At 54.1% G+C, this 15,404-nt stretch overlaps 1 protein-coding gene across 1 annotated transcript; it reads left to right on the forward strand.

Moving 5' to 3' along the window:
- Nucleotides 1-7,676: 7,676 nt before the first annotated feature.
- ACP2 (acid phosphatase 2, lysosomal) lies at nt 7,677-15,346 on the forward strand. The gene is made up of 11 exons (XM_056132448.1): nt 7,677-7,822; nt 8,392-8,487; nt 8,929-9,015; nt 9,781-9,933; nt 10,050-10,148; nt 10,249-10,338; nt 10,903-11,035; nt 11,651-11,733; nt 11,857-11,963; nt 12,076-12,251; nt 14,681-15,346. The coding sequence occupies exons 1-11, from the start codon at nt 7,709-7,711 to the stop codon at nt 14,812-14,814; spliced, it is 1,272 nt and encodes a 423-aa protein (XP_055988423.1). The 5' UTR covers nt 7,677-7,708; the 3' UTR covers nt 14,815-15,346.
- Nucleotides 15,347-15,404: the final 58 nt, after the last annotated feature.

Genomic DNA, 15,404 nt, shown 5'->3' on the forward strand with positions numbered 1-15,404 from the left:
TCAAACTTGAAACCAGTCTTTTATTATGAAATGAAAAATAGATATAATTTAACGTCCCTATCATTCTCTGCCTCCTATGAATTTTCTTCTTTATCTCATTTCTTGCAAAGATATTATTATTATTCACACCTGGCAGAACTCAGGGCTTACTGTGGCACTGTGCTCAGAAGACCACATGGGGAATTGAACCCACGTTAGCCGTGGACAAGGTAAATGTCTGCTGGGCTGGTATCTCTGTCTTTGGCCCTGCATTCAGATATATTAATGTCAGTGAATTTTGCCTGGGTGCCTGATACTTATTCTGAAACAATCACCTTTGATTCCTTCTTAGATATTCAAATGTAAGATATGATGGAGAAAGTCCCTAGAGCCAATCTGAAGAATTATTCTAGAAGAGACACTGTGGTGACAACAGATGATGGGACAATCCAGATGAAGGTGAAAAGGAAAAGAAAAACTGAGAAGCAGAAATAAACAACTTCTAAAGAGCTTGGTTTATGTTGCCAGAAAAAATGTCTAGTTTCTCTGCAGTCTACAAAGTAGAAACCAAAAACTTCTGCAAGAACTTAAGGTAAAGAGGGCCAAAGCATAGGGAAACACTAAATATGCAAGTAAGTAATCCTCAAGGCCCTTTGAGGAAGGGACTTAAGTCTCTTTATTTTCCAGGAGACAAACCCTCCAAAATAGCCCCTTGTCTTAAGAGGAAGCTTCTCTCTAAATCTGTCCTGGAACAGCCTCAAGTAATCAATACGCCAAAGTGTCATATTTTGGAATAACATCATATTGGCTAGAAGGCTTCAAAGTAAGTTTTGAAAGGCAGATATTTCTCCTCAAAATTGATATCATCTAAGACAATGACATTTACTGGAATCACTTTGTGCATTTTTATGAGTCAGATATGCCAGGAGCAATATAAAATCTTGAAAAAAAGAGAGAAACAATCACTTTCAATTCTTGTGATACTCATCTGTTTGCACTTTTAAGTTTGAGGAAACTAGAATCAAACATCTGGCTTGGAGTCACTGAAGTTTTAGAAATTTTAGAATCACAATTTATATACTTCCTGGAAGAAAATACATACGCATTATGTATTTTGTGCGTATATATATATGTATTATGTATTACATATTACATATGTATTACATCGTATTATCTTATTTTTTCCTTTGGAGAACCTGGCAGGCTACCAAAAGTATCCTGCCCACACGGCAGAGTCTGGCAAACTTCCCGTGTCGTACTCAATATGCCAAATACCAGTAACAATGATGGGTCTCATTCTCCTAACCCTGAAAGAGCATTGAATATGGCTCTTTTAAAATCTCAGGACTAGGAAGAAGGAGACGTTACTGGTGCCTGCTCGAGGAAATCGACGAACAACAGGATGATCGTGATCATGATATATACATATACATATAAAAGTCTGTCTGTCTGTCCTCCCGTTGTTCATCGATTTGCTCGAGCGGGCCCAGTAACGTCTCCATTGTGAGGCTTCTTGTTACTGTGTTTGGCATATTGAATACTCTCGGTAGCTTGCCAGGCTCTCCAAATATATATATATATATATATATATATATATATATATATATGGTAAAGGTAAAGGCCCTCCCGTTGATCGTCGATTTGCTCGAGCGGGCCCAGTAACGTCTCCATTGGAGACTTTATTGTTACTGTGTCTGGCATATCGAATACTCTCGGTAGCTTGCCGGGCTCTCCGAGAGGGGCGGAGAAATCGAACTCGGGTCGGCCATGTTGGCCGTGTGTAAGGCGAACGCCCTACCCGCTGTGCTATATATACACATATATATATATCTCTACTAACCAATTATATAGGTCTGGTTTGAATAGCAGATATTCAACTGTTTGGGATTAGATTTTTTTCTCTTTACATATTGTAGGCCTAAAGCAGCAAGTAAGGATTTTATTTTGTTTTGTTTTGTTTTGAAGGTGAATGTTTTTTTCTCTTTCTTACTTTTTCTCCTGTGGGGCTCATTTTTTTTTTTTTTTATTGAATCGCTGTGGGAAAAGTTACAAAGCAGGGCTCATTTTCCATACACACACTCCTCGCTGTCGCTTTGTGCCCTTTCAGAGAACCCCCGGGACGGAGGGTAGGGAACACCAGCACCATCAGACGGGGCAAGAAGACGGAGCTCATGGGGGTCCGCTTCCAAGACCACACACAGCCGGGGCCAAGCTGGGATTGGAATGTCCAGTGAGCCTCCTCTTCCTCTCCTCCTGTGCTGAGCCCAGAGCCCTGGGATGGTGGGCTGTAAAGGACAGGCAGCGACCCCCGTGGGGAACGCTCGGGTACAGATGTGGGCGGCGGGGCACTGAGGTTACTGCTGGTTATCCCCCGCCTGCCCCACTCCCAGCTTCCTGCTCCCCGGCTCTTCCTGTTTTGCTGTGAACTCCAGTTCCCATGGGACACACATGAAAGCGATGAGGGACAGGGGCCCAGGGCAGGCCGCCAGAAGGACGGACATGGAGATGACCAGGGCACCAGGGAAGAGGAGAAGGGAGGGAATGGAACAGGGAAGGGGTGGGGTGGGGGGGCGTGGTGCGGGGAAGAGGATGGGAGAACAGAAACAGAGAAGGATCTCGTGAAAGATGGGAGGAAGGGCAGGGCAGGGCAGGGGAACAGGCGGGGATGGGAAGTGAGGCTGAGGCGGCAGGCTGGGGGGCGGGTGGGATTGCAAAATCGCCCTGGCGCCTTTGGCACATTTCAGAAAAGCCCCTTCCAGCCCCACCACCCACCCCACCCCCATCTCAAAGTTCTGCCTCCAGCTTCTGCTCTTGTTCCGTCGCATCACAAGGTCATCTGCTCGCGTGGCCCCCAGCCCGCCCGGACCGCTGAGTCACCGCACACATGGTCCGCCGTCCACCCTGTGTGTGTTCCTCCTCTGACTTTCACAGGGACCCTGCTGTCCTGGGAAAGTTGAAGCAGGGAACACGATGGGCCCTGGGACCCCACCCTGCTCTGTCCCCGCCCGCTCAGGACCCCAGCTCTATTCTCAGGTCACTGAAGACCCCACTGACAATAGAGGAGGGATGTGACCCCGGCTTGGGGCCCAATGATCCGTGACCAATTGCTTTTCTGAGAACTGGGGCAAGCCCCTCATCCATCCTGACCCTGACTCCCTCCTCTCCCCAGGGGAGACTTCCCAGGACTCAGGACCCACCCCCATGATTTCCGCCTGCAACCCTAGGTCCCAGAAGAGTCCCCCAGTGAGAAAGTAGGTCAGGGCACCCTCTCCCCGACCCTTCTTGGGGATGAGCCAGCCTCACTTTCGGCAGCGGATGCAGCATTACCGGTGCCCACTACCAGAGCAATTCTCCCAGGTTTCAGGGGTTCAGCAGCCCCTCACAAAGATGGGTGAGGAGGGGAAATGGGGGGACCCACACTGGGGGCAACAGTTCCCGTGTGTAGAGCTGGAGCACAGGGACAGAGCAGGTGGTCAGCAGCTACGTGTGCCACCCCCCTAGCTAGGGGGAGGGGGTTGACGGGCGGTTGTCAGATGCAAAGACATCCAACTTTTAGTCTTTCCTACACCCCTTGGCTCTGAGGGAGGCACCAGGCCTTGAGACAGCTCCAGGGATCTTCCAAAGCACCTTTCTGATGTGCAGATTTCTGGAAGCTTCTCACTACAAGGGCCACCTTGAGGCCACTCCAGGATCATGCCCCAGCCTATGACCAACTGGACTACTGGGAATGCTCCAGAAAGCATGCAAATTCCCAGGATTCAGGCTGCGAGGTAGGATTTGCAGGAATGGGTCGGGGCAGCTACTCCCCCTTGACAATTCCAGAAAGGTTCAAAATATGTGGCAGGTCATCTGTAGGCCACTCAAATAACTTGTACTAACCCTTTCAATCACAATAAAGAGAAGCCGGGAATATTGACTTCCCAAACTTATGAGCTCAAAGACACAAAAGGTGGAAAAGCAACACTCACATAGGCCTAATACAGAATTTTCCCATTATTTGTCCCTTTATAGAATCCCAGAAGACCTAAAGGTACTGGCAAGAGGCAGATACTAATTTTTTGTTGTTTTCTGGGCCAAGCCCAGTGGTGCTCAGGATTGACTCCTGGCTCTGCTCTCAGGCATCATTCCTGGTGGGCACAGGGGAACATAATGGGTGACAAGTTCAAGGCACACTCCCTACCCACTATACTGTTATTCCAGCCCCAGATATTAAGTTTGAATACAGCTATAGCTGATTCAAAAACTCAAAGGAATAATAGCAACAAAAATCCTTACCTCACTCCAGGAGACCAAACCACCTCCCCAGGTGGAGGGAGAAAATAAACTCTCCTAAATTCAGGCTCACTTCTGCCAACTTGGGATGGAGCAGGGGGCTTGCAAATCTGGCATCAACTTCGGAGAGTCTAAGTTATCCCTATTCTGGGTGAAGCCCTTCATCCATCTAAATTTGGAGGAGAGAAGTTTGGGCCACACTCGGTGGTGTTGGCCCATATGTTCTCAGGAGTCACTTCTGACACTGCATATGGGATGAGGAATCAAGTTGGGGCTGGCGGCACGCAAGGCAACACCTTAACCTCTGTATTCTGTCTCTCCAGACCCTCTGTTATTTTCACCAGAAATACAGAAATCATATTGCTGGGGCAGAGAGTAGTAGAGAGGGTAAGGTGTTTGCCTTGCACACTGCCAACCTGGTTTAATCCCCAGTAGTGCATATGGTACCCCCACCAGAGAGAGAGAGAGAGAGAGAAATCATATCTGCTTCATTGATCCCTTCTACCTAGGATGCATGTGGGCATCAAGGATACATACATACAAGCGGAAAGAAAAGCAAAAGATAAATGAGGGATTTTTTTTTTCAATTCTACGCGCCAAAATTTAGTGAAATTAAGATTTTACACTCTGGAATCACAATGGTTTGGTTTCAAGGTCAGGGAAACAAGAAAACAAAAGGTTTTTATGGTTCAATGAGATAGGTCTGAGGAGATAGCCCAAAAGGCTGGAGGGAGCACATTCTATGCATACTGGAGCCCCATGTGAAATCCCCAGCACCACTGGTCCCCTGAGCACTGTGCCGGGAGTGATTCCCAACCCTGCAACCACTGTTAGGTGTGACAGAAAACACAAACAAAAAAATAAAACGGGGCTGGAGAGATAGCACAACGGGTAGGGCGTTTGCCTTGCACGCGACCGACCCGGGTTCGATTCCCAGAATCCCATATGGTCCCCTGAGCACCACCAGGAGTAACTCTTGAGTGCAGAGCCAGGAGTAACTCCTGTGCATCGCTGGGTGTGACCCAAAAAGAAAAAATATATATATATATATATATATATGGGCTGGAGCGATAGCACAGCAGGTAGGGCGTTTGCCTTGCACGCAGCCAACATGGCCGACCCGAGTTCGATACCTCTGCCCCTCTCGGAGAGCCTGGCAAGCCAGGGATGGCAGCCAGGTTGGCCAAGCTACCGAGAGTATCTCGCCCGCACGGCAAAGCCTGGCAAGCTCCCCGTGACCGTATTGAATATGCCAAACACAGTAACAAGAAGTCTCACGATGGAGACGTTACTGGGCCCATTCGAGGAAATCGATGAACAACGGGAGGACCGTGACCGTGATATATATATAAAACAGAGGGGCCAGAGCGACAATACAGCAGGGAGGGTGTTTCTCTGCAGGTGGCTGACCGGAGTTCAATCCCCAGCATTCCATATGGTCCTCTGAGCACAGCCAGCAGTGATTCCTGTGTGCAGAGACAGGAGCAACCCCTGAGCATTGCAGACTGTGACCCAAAAAGCCAAAAAAAAAAAAAAGAATTAAAAAAGTAATAGTATTTAAAAAAACAAACAACCATACTCCAAAACTCCCATGAAACGCTCTTAGTTGACCAATTAATCATGCCCTGTCTAGCACCACTAATGTGGGGGGGAAAAGTCACCTTTGTTGGAAATCTTTTTTTTTTTTTTGCTTTTTGAGTCACACCCAGCGATGCTCAGGTGTTACTCCTGGCTCTGCACTCAAGATCACTCCTGGCGGTGCTTGGGGGACCATATGGAATGCTGGGGAACAAACCTGTGTCGACCTCGCGCAAGGCAAACGCCCTACTTGCTCTACTATAGCTCTGGCCCTGTTGGAAATCTCTTACTGGAGGGTTTTGGGGTTTTGTTGCTGTTGTTAACAGTCATTGAATAATTTAGCAATGTAGTTAGTGCAATCTTTGAGAAAGCCATATATTACATATTTGTTTTTGGGTCACACCCAGCAGTGCTTGGGTTTACTCCTGGCTCTACACACAGGGATCATTACTGGCAGGCTGGAGAACCATATAGTTGTGCCAGGGATGGCAGCCAGGTTGGCCATGTGCAAGGGAAGCACACCGCATTGGCTCCAGTCCCATCACTTCCACTTTTATCTATGAAGTAATGGGACTAAGTCATACCTGGCACTCAGAAGTATTTATGAAACCTACGGACAGTCTTCAGAAGCACTGGTATATGCAAAACTAGTTGCACATGTGGGCAACCTGGGGGAGAAAGCACCAACTTCCCATCCATTGACTCACAAAGAGTCTTTTAACTGAACAGAAGGGCTCTGAACTATTTGATTACTGGATTTCGGGTTTTCATATCCGACATTCACAATTCTGGAAGCAAAGTTTAAATCCTGAGAAACCTGCCAACAATTGAATCGCGACTGCTGAGATAAGATAATGATCCCTCTCTCTCCCAGAGTCCTAATCTGGTTTTATTTCCGTGAAGCTCTCAGGCCCTCTGCTTCAAAGGGGCAGATGAAAAGCATCCTAAGGACCAGTGATCCGACCTCCTGGAGCTCTGAAGTCATTTGAAGCTCAGACTCTTGCAAAGTCCCCAGGTCAAACTGGCTGCACCTGGGCCCTATTGGCCAAGGCTATGTGGTCCTCTGGTCCTGGGGACAGACTGCCTGCCGATTCTCATGTTAGGCAATACTCAGCTTTTCCTTAACCCTCTCTTCCCCCTCCTGGTCCCAATCCCCTCGCCTAGGGAGTGACTAGCCCTAGTGTGGTTTTGCAAAGTCCCATCAATCCGTGCAACCCAACTTCCGATGGGAAGACGCAGGGAGGTCTCGATCCTCATAAAAGCTCCCTCTATCTCAAAGGTGGCGAGAGCAGGTACAGGGCGGGAAGAGGGTTCTGTGCGGGGCACGGGCGGCAGGCTAGGCTGGGATGGACCTCAGGGACACAGGGAGTCCAAAGGGCTGTTGACACGCCGTGCTGCTCCCTAAACAAGACCTCTTCCCGGCAAGGACCGGGCCAGGGCTGCGGCTCAAATTCCATCCGAAGGCAGCCGGGTCGGAACATCCTCCTCCCAAATTCCATCCCAAGGCAGCCGGGTCGGGACCCCTCCTCCCAATTTCCATCCCCAGGCAGCGGGCTCAGACCCATCCTCCCAGTTTTGCACCCCACCCTGGCTCTGGGGTCAGACGAGCGGGTCCCCCGCGGCCGAGGCAGGCCCAAGCTCGCATCCTTTTTAATTTGGACGAGGTCTTCAAGCCCTCTCTGCCGCGCGACGTCGCCACCACTGCACCGCGACCCCCACGCCAGGCGCCTCCCGCTGCCCCCGCCCCGACTGCGCAGCTCCTTTAGCAAGATGGCCGCGAGCGTACTTCCGGCGTGTGTCCCGCGGGGCGCGTCCGGGCGGCTGCAGCAGGTGCCGCCCCGCGAGTTCCGGCCTCCTTGCTGCAAAGACTACAGCGGTGATGGCGGGCAAGCAGCCTGGCTGGAGCCGAGTGGCTCTTCTCCAGCTGCTCTTTGGCATGAACCTGCTGGTGCTGCCGCACACCCAGGCCCGGAGCCTGCGCTTTGTTACCCTGGTAAGGAGCGATCGGGCTTGCAAAGGGGTGCGCTCGAGCTGGAAATCTGCACCGGCCTGCTGGTGAAAGGGAGGGACGGGCTTGTAAGCTGGGGTCGGGGCGGGCGGGGGTCCGAGCGGAGGAGCAGCTGATTTAGGCAGCGGGCTGGGGAGACGACAGGCCTGCTTGAGGGAGTTGGAGGTCCCGGGCTCGTAACTGATGTGCAGGCTTGAGCTACTTTGGGGGTGGGGATGATGTACCGGAGGTGTAAAGGGTGAAGGAGCAGCACTCCGGGGAGTCAGCTCTGGGGCAACGATGTGGTGGACCCGGTTAAGAGATTGGCCTTGACGTAGTCTTCCGTGCCTCTTTTATCCCGGCCACCTCTCACTCCCCATCTGCGCTGCCTTTTCTTCTTTTTTCCTTCCCCACTGACCTTTGACTTCGTCTATGGTCCCCATTGCTTAGCCCAGTTGGACTGTCTGGAAGCTGGGAGGAAAGATTGTAGGAATTCTGAGTTCTGTGATCATTGCAGTGACCATTCCAGGAGAAACACCCCAGCTCACTCTAAGTAACTCTTTTTCCTTTTTCAGCTGTACAGACATGGAGACCGTTCTCCAGTGAAGACTTACCCTAAGGACCCCTATCAGGAGGACAAATGGCCCCAGGGGTTTGGTCAGCTAACCAAGGTGGGTCAGTAGCCAGCCCTTCCCAGGGGCCAACTTGTCTGAGCAGCTGAACCCGCTACAGAACGGCTCCCTCTTCTCAGGCCCACCCCTAAAGTGCATTTTCGAATGTGGCCGCTGATTTGGACCAGTTTTCTAGTGCTTTTTCTGCACCAGCAGCCAGGTGCTGGGCCTGGAACCTGGGCTTTCTGTGTACAAAGTGTGCGCTCCAGCCTGTTGAGCTACTCTCTAGTCCCTGACAGGTTTTCTTAATCTTCCTTTTCTCTGGGTCCCGGCTTATGCCACGTATACAATCCGCTGCTTACTAAATGAATTCTGAGATCAGAGACTTTGCCCGGATTTCCCATTGGGAACAAACTTGAGCAGCAGTGGTGCCTGGCCCCTGGGGGCCCTGGAGGCTGTCACTTTCCCCTAGACCTTCTTAACCCTTGATTTTGCCCACAGGAAGGGATGCTCCAGCACTGGGAGCTGGGCCAGGCTCTGAGGCAGCGCTACCAGGGCTTTCTCAACGCCTCTTACCAACGGCAGGAGGTAAGGTGGGCGCTCAGGAGGCAGGGGCACCAGGCTTGGGGGCTGAGGGTGGGCAGTGGGGAGGAGCATGCTGACCTCCCACCTGCTTCTGCGACCACGGGACAGGGTGTCTGGGAGAGGTCTGGAGCAAGGCCTCAAGGGAGGCCCAATCGCACCCCGACCCCGTACACCCAGCTAGGTTGTGACGTGGCAAAAATGAGCCAGCAGCTCTGTAGAAAGTTCTGGCAGAATTTTTTTTTCTGACCATGAACCAATAGTTCTCTGGACCTTAGACTGTTGAAGGAGGCCCCAGGGCAAAGCAGCAAAGAAAGGGAGCAGGGAGGTGGAAAGCCTGTCGGGGAAGTTGGACACCCCCCCCCCCCCCCCCAAGGCCCTCCTGGCAGCCTGGGAGAGTAGCTTTGGTTACTGTCAGCCTCTGCTCTCTCAGAAGCCTCCAGGGCTTCTCTTGTGCCCCGAGGGTACCTGCTGGAGCTGAGGCCACCTCCCTTGTTTGCTTTGGGGCCACACCCAGCTGAGCGCAGGGGCTCCTCCCAGTTCAGTGCTCAGCTTCTCTCCTGGTAGTGCTTTGGGGGAATCCAATGGGGCTCGGGTTCCTTTGGCCTCTAGAGCGCCTTTTCCACCCTTCCCAGCTGAGTACTTGGGCCGCGGCGGGGACAGACCAGAGAGGGCCAAAAGCCAGGTAACCCCGAAGGCCCGGTTCTCCCTCAGGACCCTGCGGTGGGGGTCCTCTGACCCCAGATGAGACTCGCCTTCCCCCCGTTGCAGGTATATGTGCGCAGCACCGACTTTGACCGCACGCTCATGAGCGCGGAGGCCAACCTGGCCGGGCTCTTCCCTCCCCACGGGATGCAGCGCTTCAACCCCAACATCTCCTGGCAGCCCATCCCTGTGCACACCGTGCCCATCGCCGAGGACAGGGTGAGCCTGGCTGGCCAGGCCCTGCGGCAGTGGCGGGAGGGACAGTTTGCCCGCGGGCCTGCCCGCTCACCCGAGCGCCTTCTTGGGCCTCTGTGTTCCCCCCTTCCTGTGTGCAGCTGCTGAAGTTCCCCCTGGGGCCCTGTCCCCGCTACGAGCAGCTGCAGAACGAGACCCGTCAGACGCCTGAGTACCAGAACCTGAGTCTGCAGAATGCGGTGGGTAGGGCGGAGGTGGAGGAGGGGCACGGGGTGGGGGGGCATTGGGGTCTTTTGGCTGCCCTGGGCCGGGGCCCATCCCCTAATCCCTCTCCCGTAGCAATTCCTGGAGATGGTGGCCAATGAGACCGGCCTCGCGGACCTGACCCTGGAGACCATCTGGAATGTTTACGACACGCTGTTCTGTGAGGTGAGTCGCTTGGGGAGGGGTGGGGGGGACGATGCAGGAACATTGGGGGAAGAGGGGCGGTGAAGTGGAGGAGACAGGCCTGTCGGGACGGTCCAGGATGCAGCTGCTTGTAAAACTCGGGAACTTCCCTGGGGGAAGGAGCAGCCCCAAGTGGGAACCGGTTTCTGCACAGTCAGCACTGGCTGCATCGTGGGCTGGGCTCCATGGTGCTGAGTCATGCTTTGTTCTTTGGTGGGGTGTGGGGTGGGGGGACATGGGGGCTGCTTCAAGTGATATTCAGACTGACGGTTCAACGCTCAGGCACTGGGTGATGTTTTGGGGACCATGCAGTGGTGGTCAGGGGTTGGACTTGGGGCCCTGAGCTTGCACACTGGCCCTTTGAGCCTTTCCAGGCCTGAGTGGTGCTTCTGAGCCTCCTCTCCTCCGCCTGGCCCCTCGGCCTCCCCATTTGCTCCCTTCTATCACACACTGAGAAGAGCTTTGCCTGCCCGCATCCCCCCCGCCCCATACACACACTTGCAGGGGGCCAAGGCCCCGACCTAACCTGCCTGCCGCCACACACAGCAAACACACAAGCTGGTCCTGCCACCCTGGGCCACGCCGCAAACCATGCAACGTCTGAGCCAGCTCAAGGATTTCAGCTTCCGATTCCTCTTTGGCATCTACGAGCAGGCAGAGAAGGCTCGGCTTCAGGGCGGTGAGTGATACGTCTTGGGGGGCTGCTCACACATCCCCTCCACCCCCCAGCTCTGGGGAAACGCTCTCTGCGCTCTTCAGACCAGATCCCTGCCATCCTACTTAGGCAGCAGAGTCTCCCTAGTTCCTTGCACACTGACGGTCGTCACCACAGTCAGGTTTGCATGCAGCCGAGTTTCACTCACCTTGATAGACCCTCTGGAGGGGACACACCCACTTCCAGGGGCCCCTTTGGGAAGGATGACAGGTGTCTCGAGCCAGCCCCGGTCCGAGCACCCCACAGAGGTGCAGGGTCACGCGTGAGGCCGCAGCCAGGTTTCCACCACCTCCGTGTGGAAATGGAGGGGGCCCTGGGGCCAGAGCACGGAGCTCAGATGCAGCATGCAAGGTTTATGTTGATTTGATCCCGAACACTGGACACAGGGAAGAAAAGACAGAGTGCCCTGCGAGGGTGGTGTCTGGCGGTGTCTTGCTTCCGTCCACACATCTCCATGTTCTGAGAGAACCAGGATGGGGGTTTGGGGGGGTACTCGTGAGGTCGTATCTGGTCCCTGGGCCCCGCAAGCGTTGTCTGTGCTGGGGATCGGCAGCAACAGTGACGCTGGGGCCGCTGCAGGAGTCCTCCTGGCTCAGATCCGCAAGAACCTGACGCTGATGGCCAGCTCCTCCCAGCTCCCGAAGCTGCTGGTTTACTCCGCAGTAAGTGCTCACAGCCCCCGCCCCCACCTGCTCACATCGGTTTCTTGTCTGTGTTCAGCACCAGGACGAGGGGGTGGAGGGGTGAGCCATGCTGACAGCAGACCCCCTTCCCTCCCCTCCCAGCACGACACCACCCTGGTCGCCTTGCACATGGCCTTGGACGTCTACAACGGCCGACAGGCCCCCTACGCCTCCTGTCACATATTCGAGCTGTACCAGGAGGATGATGGGTGAGTGGGGACCCCGGGCGGCCCACTGATGGGGGCGGGTGCTCTTGTGGTGGGTGGCCCAGTGAGCCGCCCCCTCCTCTGCCCCCGCCCCCATCCGTCTTGTGGCCTTCAGGAACTTCTCCGTGGAAATGTACTTCCGGAATGAAAGTGCCAAGGCCCCGTGGCCGCTGCTGCTGCCCGGCTGTCCTCACCGCTGCCCACTGCAGGACTTCCTGCGCCTCACCGAGCCTGTAGTGCCCAAGGACTGGCGGCGTGAGTGCCAGCTGGCGAGCGGGCCGACAGACACAGGTGAGCCTCCCCCTGCCCGGGCCACGCTCGTCCTTCCCTCTCAGGAGAGCGGCCCTGGGACGGGCCACCTCCCGCGTGAACACCGGCACACGCTTTCCTGACTCTGCCCGCTGCACACCTAAATAAAAGCACCTGGAGACAGAACCTCTGCAATGTCGGCCCTTCACTCGGTCTGGACCCCTCTCTCCATGCCCCCACTGCACCACTGAGGCTCTGGTGCTCGTCCCCAAACCCAATAGAAATCTCTCGGCACTCCCCTCTCCCCCTCTTTCTCCAACTCCCACTCTGGCTTTGCTCCCTTCAAAGAACTGGCCCTGGGCCGGAGCAATAGTACAGCACGATAGTAAGCATGTGGCCAACCTGGGTTTGATCCCCAGCATCCCAGACAATCCCCTGAGCACCACCAGAAGAGATCCCCGAGCACTGCCAGGTGTGGCACAAAAACAAAGGGAAAAAAAAGCAGACAACAGCACAGAAAAGAACTGCCCAGCCTCTCATATTGCAACGTCACCAGCCATTGGTCTCAGACTCATCCTAGATGGGCTGGTGGCCTGTCTGGGACAGTGGCCTCTTCCTGCCAAAGGCAGTGACCAGGTCCGTGCCGCACTGCCGTCACCTCCTCCTCCTTCAGTACTTGCTTGGCTTCTCAGCTTTTCTCCAGCAGGTACAGGCCCTCTGTACCAGCTGCTCTGTCCACTGAACATGGACAGCCCCAGGCTTCTCCTGCCCTTTCCCTGCTCCATGTCTGCCCCCTGAGGGGTTTGTCCGCCCTCGTGGCTTTCAGAACCCTCCAGCTCGGTGGGTAACTCATGAGCTCGTCTCTGAGCTGTGTGTGCTAGTCTAGCTGCAGACTTCAGGGCAGGTGCAAGGCCCTGGGTCTAGGCCACCACCATACAGCAAAAAAGTGAAAACAAGTTGCTGGGACCACTAGGACAGCAGGCAGGGCACTTGCCTAGCATGCAGGCAACCCAGGTTCAGTCCCCCAGGGTTCAAACCCTATATGGTCCCCTGAGCCTCACCGGGAGTGATCCCTGAGCACAGCTGGGTGTGGCCAAACCCAACTGTAGTTGCTCCATCTAATGCCAACCCTCTTCCCCATCACTCTGCTCTTTCACTAGGAGGTACTTTGAATACTTACTTGCTCAGGGCTTACTCCTAGCTCTGCACGCAAGGATCACTCCTGGTGGGGATCAGGGGACCATACAGGGTGCCAGGGATTGAATCCGGCTCAGCTGTGTGCATGGCAAGTACCCCACCCACTGTACTATTGCTCTGCCCCCTAATTTTGTACTTTTTATTGATTTGTTTTTATTTTGACTTTTGGGGCACACCTCAGCAGTGCTTAGGGACCACGGGGGCATCAGGGATCAAATCAGGGTTGGCTATGTGCATGGAAGTGCCTTACTATTGTACTGCCTCTGGCCTCTAGAGTTAATTTTTTTTTTTTCTTTTTGGGTCACACCTGGCAATGCACAGGAGTTACTCCTGGTCTCCTGGCTCAGGGGACCATATGGGATGCTGGGAATTGAACCTGGGTTGGCCGCGTGCAAGGCAAACGCCCTACCTGCTGTGCTATCTCTCCAGCCCCTAAGAGTTAATTTTTTTAAAAAGCATAAATCAAGCTTTCCCCACTCCTCCTCATGTTCTCTTGAGAATACTTATCTCTTCTCCCTTCACATTTCTCTAAGTAAATTTCTTCAAGTAAAATTATTTTACTTCATTGAAAAGAGATCAAGGTAAAAAGCACGAGTCAGATTTTGCCATTAGCCCTCCAAGTCTTATTTATTTTTTGTTTAGAGGTGATTTATTTATTTTGGGGGGTCACACCTGGCGATGCACAAGGGTTACTCCTGGCTCTGCACTCAGGAATTACCCTTGATGGTGATCAGGGGACCATATGGGATGCTGGGAATCGAACCCAGGTTGGCCACGTGCAAGGCAAATGCCCTACGAGCTGTGCTATTGCTCCAGCCCCAGCCTTCCAAGTCTTCGGGCAGTTTCCCACTCTGTCTGGAATCAAACCCAAGTTCTGGCCCCTGCCTGTGGGCCCCTCACTTTGCTCTCCTAGAACAAGCCAAGCTGATCTCCTGGGGTCTTTCCTTTGTTTCCTGTTCCCCCGCACCCCCTAGGACACATTAATCTTTGTCCCACGTGACACCGCCAGGTTCTGTTCCTACTGTCACTTCCTCACCGCCACCACCCCTGGCTGGCCCGCCTCACCATCATTTCCGCCTTTCCTTGCTGGCTTTCACTTTGTCACACTGGTCACCGACCTCTTGTCCCCGTCCCGGGCTTGTCTGCGGCGTTGCCTCTTTCACAGTGCCAGATCCGCCAGGCGGAGACCAGTCTCAGTCACCTGTCACTGTCCCCATTGGAAGAACCCGGATGAATTAACGAAATCTAACCTGTCTTTCTCTCCCCCGGCCCAGAGGTGATTGTGGCCTTGGCTGTGTGTGGCTCCATCCTCTTCCTCCTCATCGTGCTGCTGCTCACCGTCCTCTTCCGGATGCAGGCCCAGCCTCCTGGCTACCGCTACGTGGCAGATGGGGAGGACCACGCCTGACAACCGCTCAGCCCTCTTCCCTCGGCCTCCTAGGGGAGGTGGGCTGCTTCCCGGCCCATGGACAGGAGACCCCCGAGAGGGCCTCCCTCTGACCACCTTCACAACTTGTGGGACTCGGCTGAGCTCACGGCGCCTGTCACACCGCTCCCACGTGCTGGCTATGCACCAAGTACTGTGTGGCACCTGGGCTTTCCCCGGACAGGCTTTGCTGCCTCCAAGCTCCCTAAAGACTGGGAAGTTAGACATGTTCTCACATTTCTCCCTTGACCTGGGATCAGATGCAGAAGGAACTGGAGCATCCTCTGTCTCGCCTCTCCACCGAGCCCTGTTCCCTTCAATTCCAGCCCTGGGTCTGGCAAACGGCTCCAAGGACACGTACCTCTTAGGACTGATGTTAGTGGGGAAAGTCGCATGTTGGTGGGGCCACAAACATGGCCACCAAGGAACTGGATTACCCAGCCACCAGCAGGCTGAGTTCTCTGCTGATTGGAGCCCCTGTATCAAGTCGGCCTGGAAGCTCCTGGCTCGGTGGGTGGGGAGGGTATCTGGGGGGTAGGGGATGGAGGGCGGGAGGGGAAGTGGCACAGCAT

Source organism: Sorex fumeus, unplaced genomic scaffold (assembly GCF_029834395.1).
Source record: "Sorex fumeus unplaced genomic scaffold, SorFum_2.1 ptg000007l, whole genome shotgun sequence".
Lineage (NCBI taxonomy): Eukaryota > Metazoa > Chordata > Mammalia > Eulipotyphla > Soricidae > Sorex > Sorex fumeus.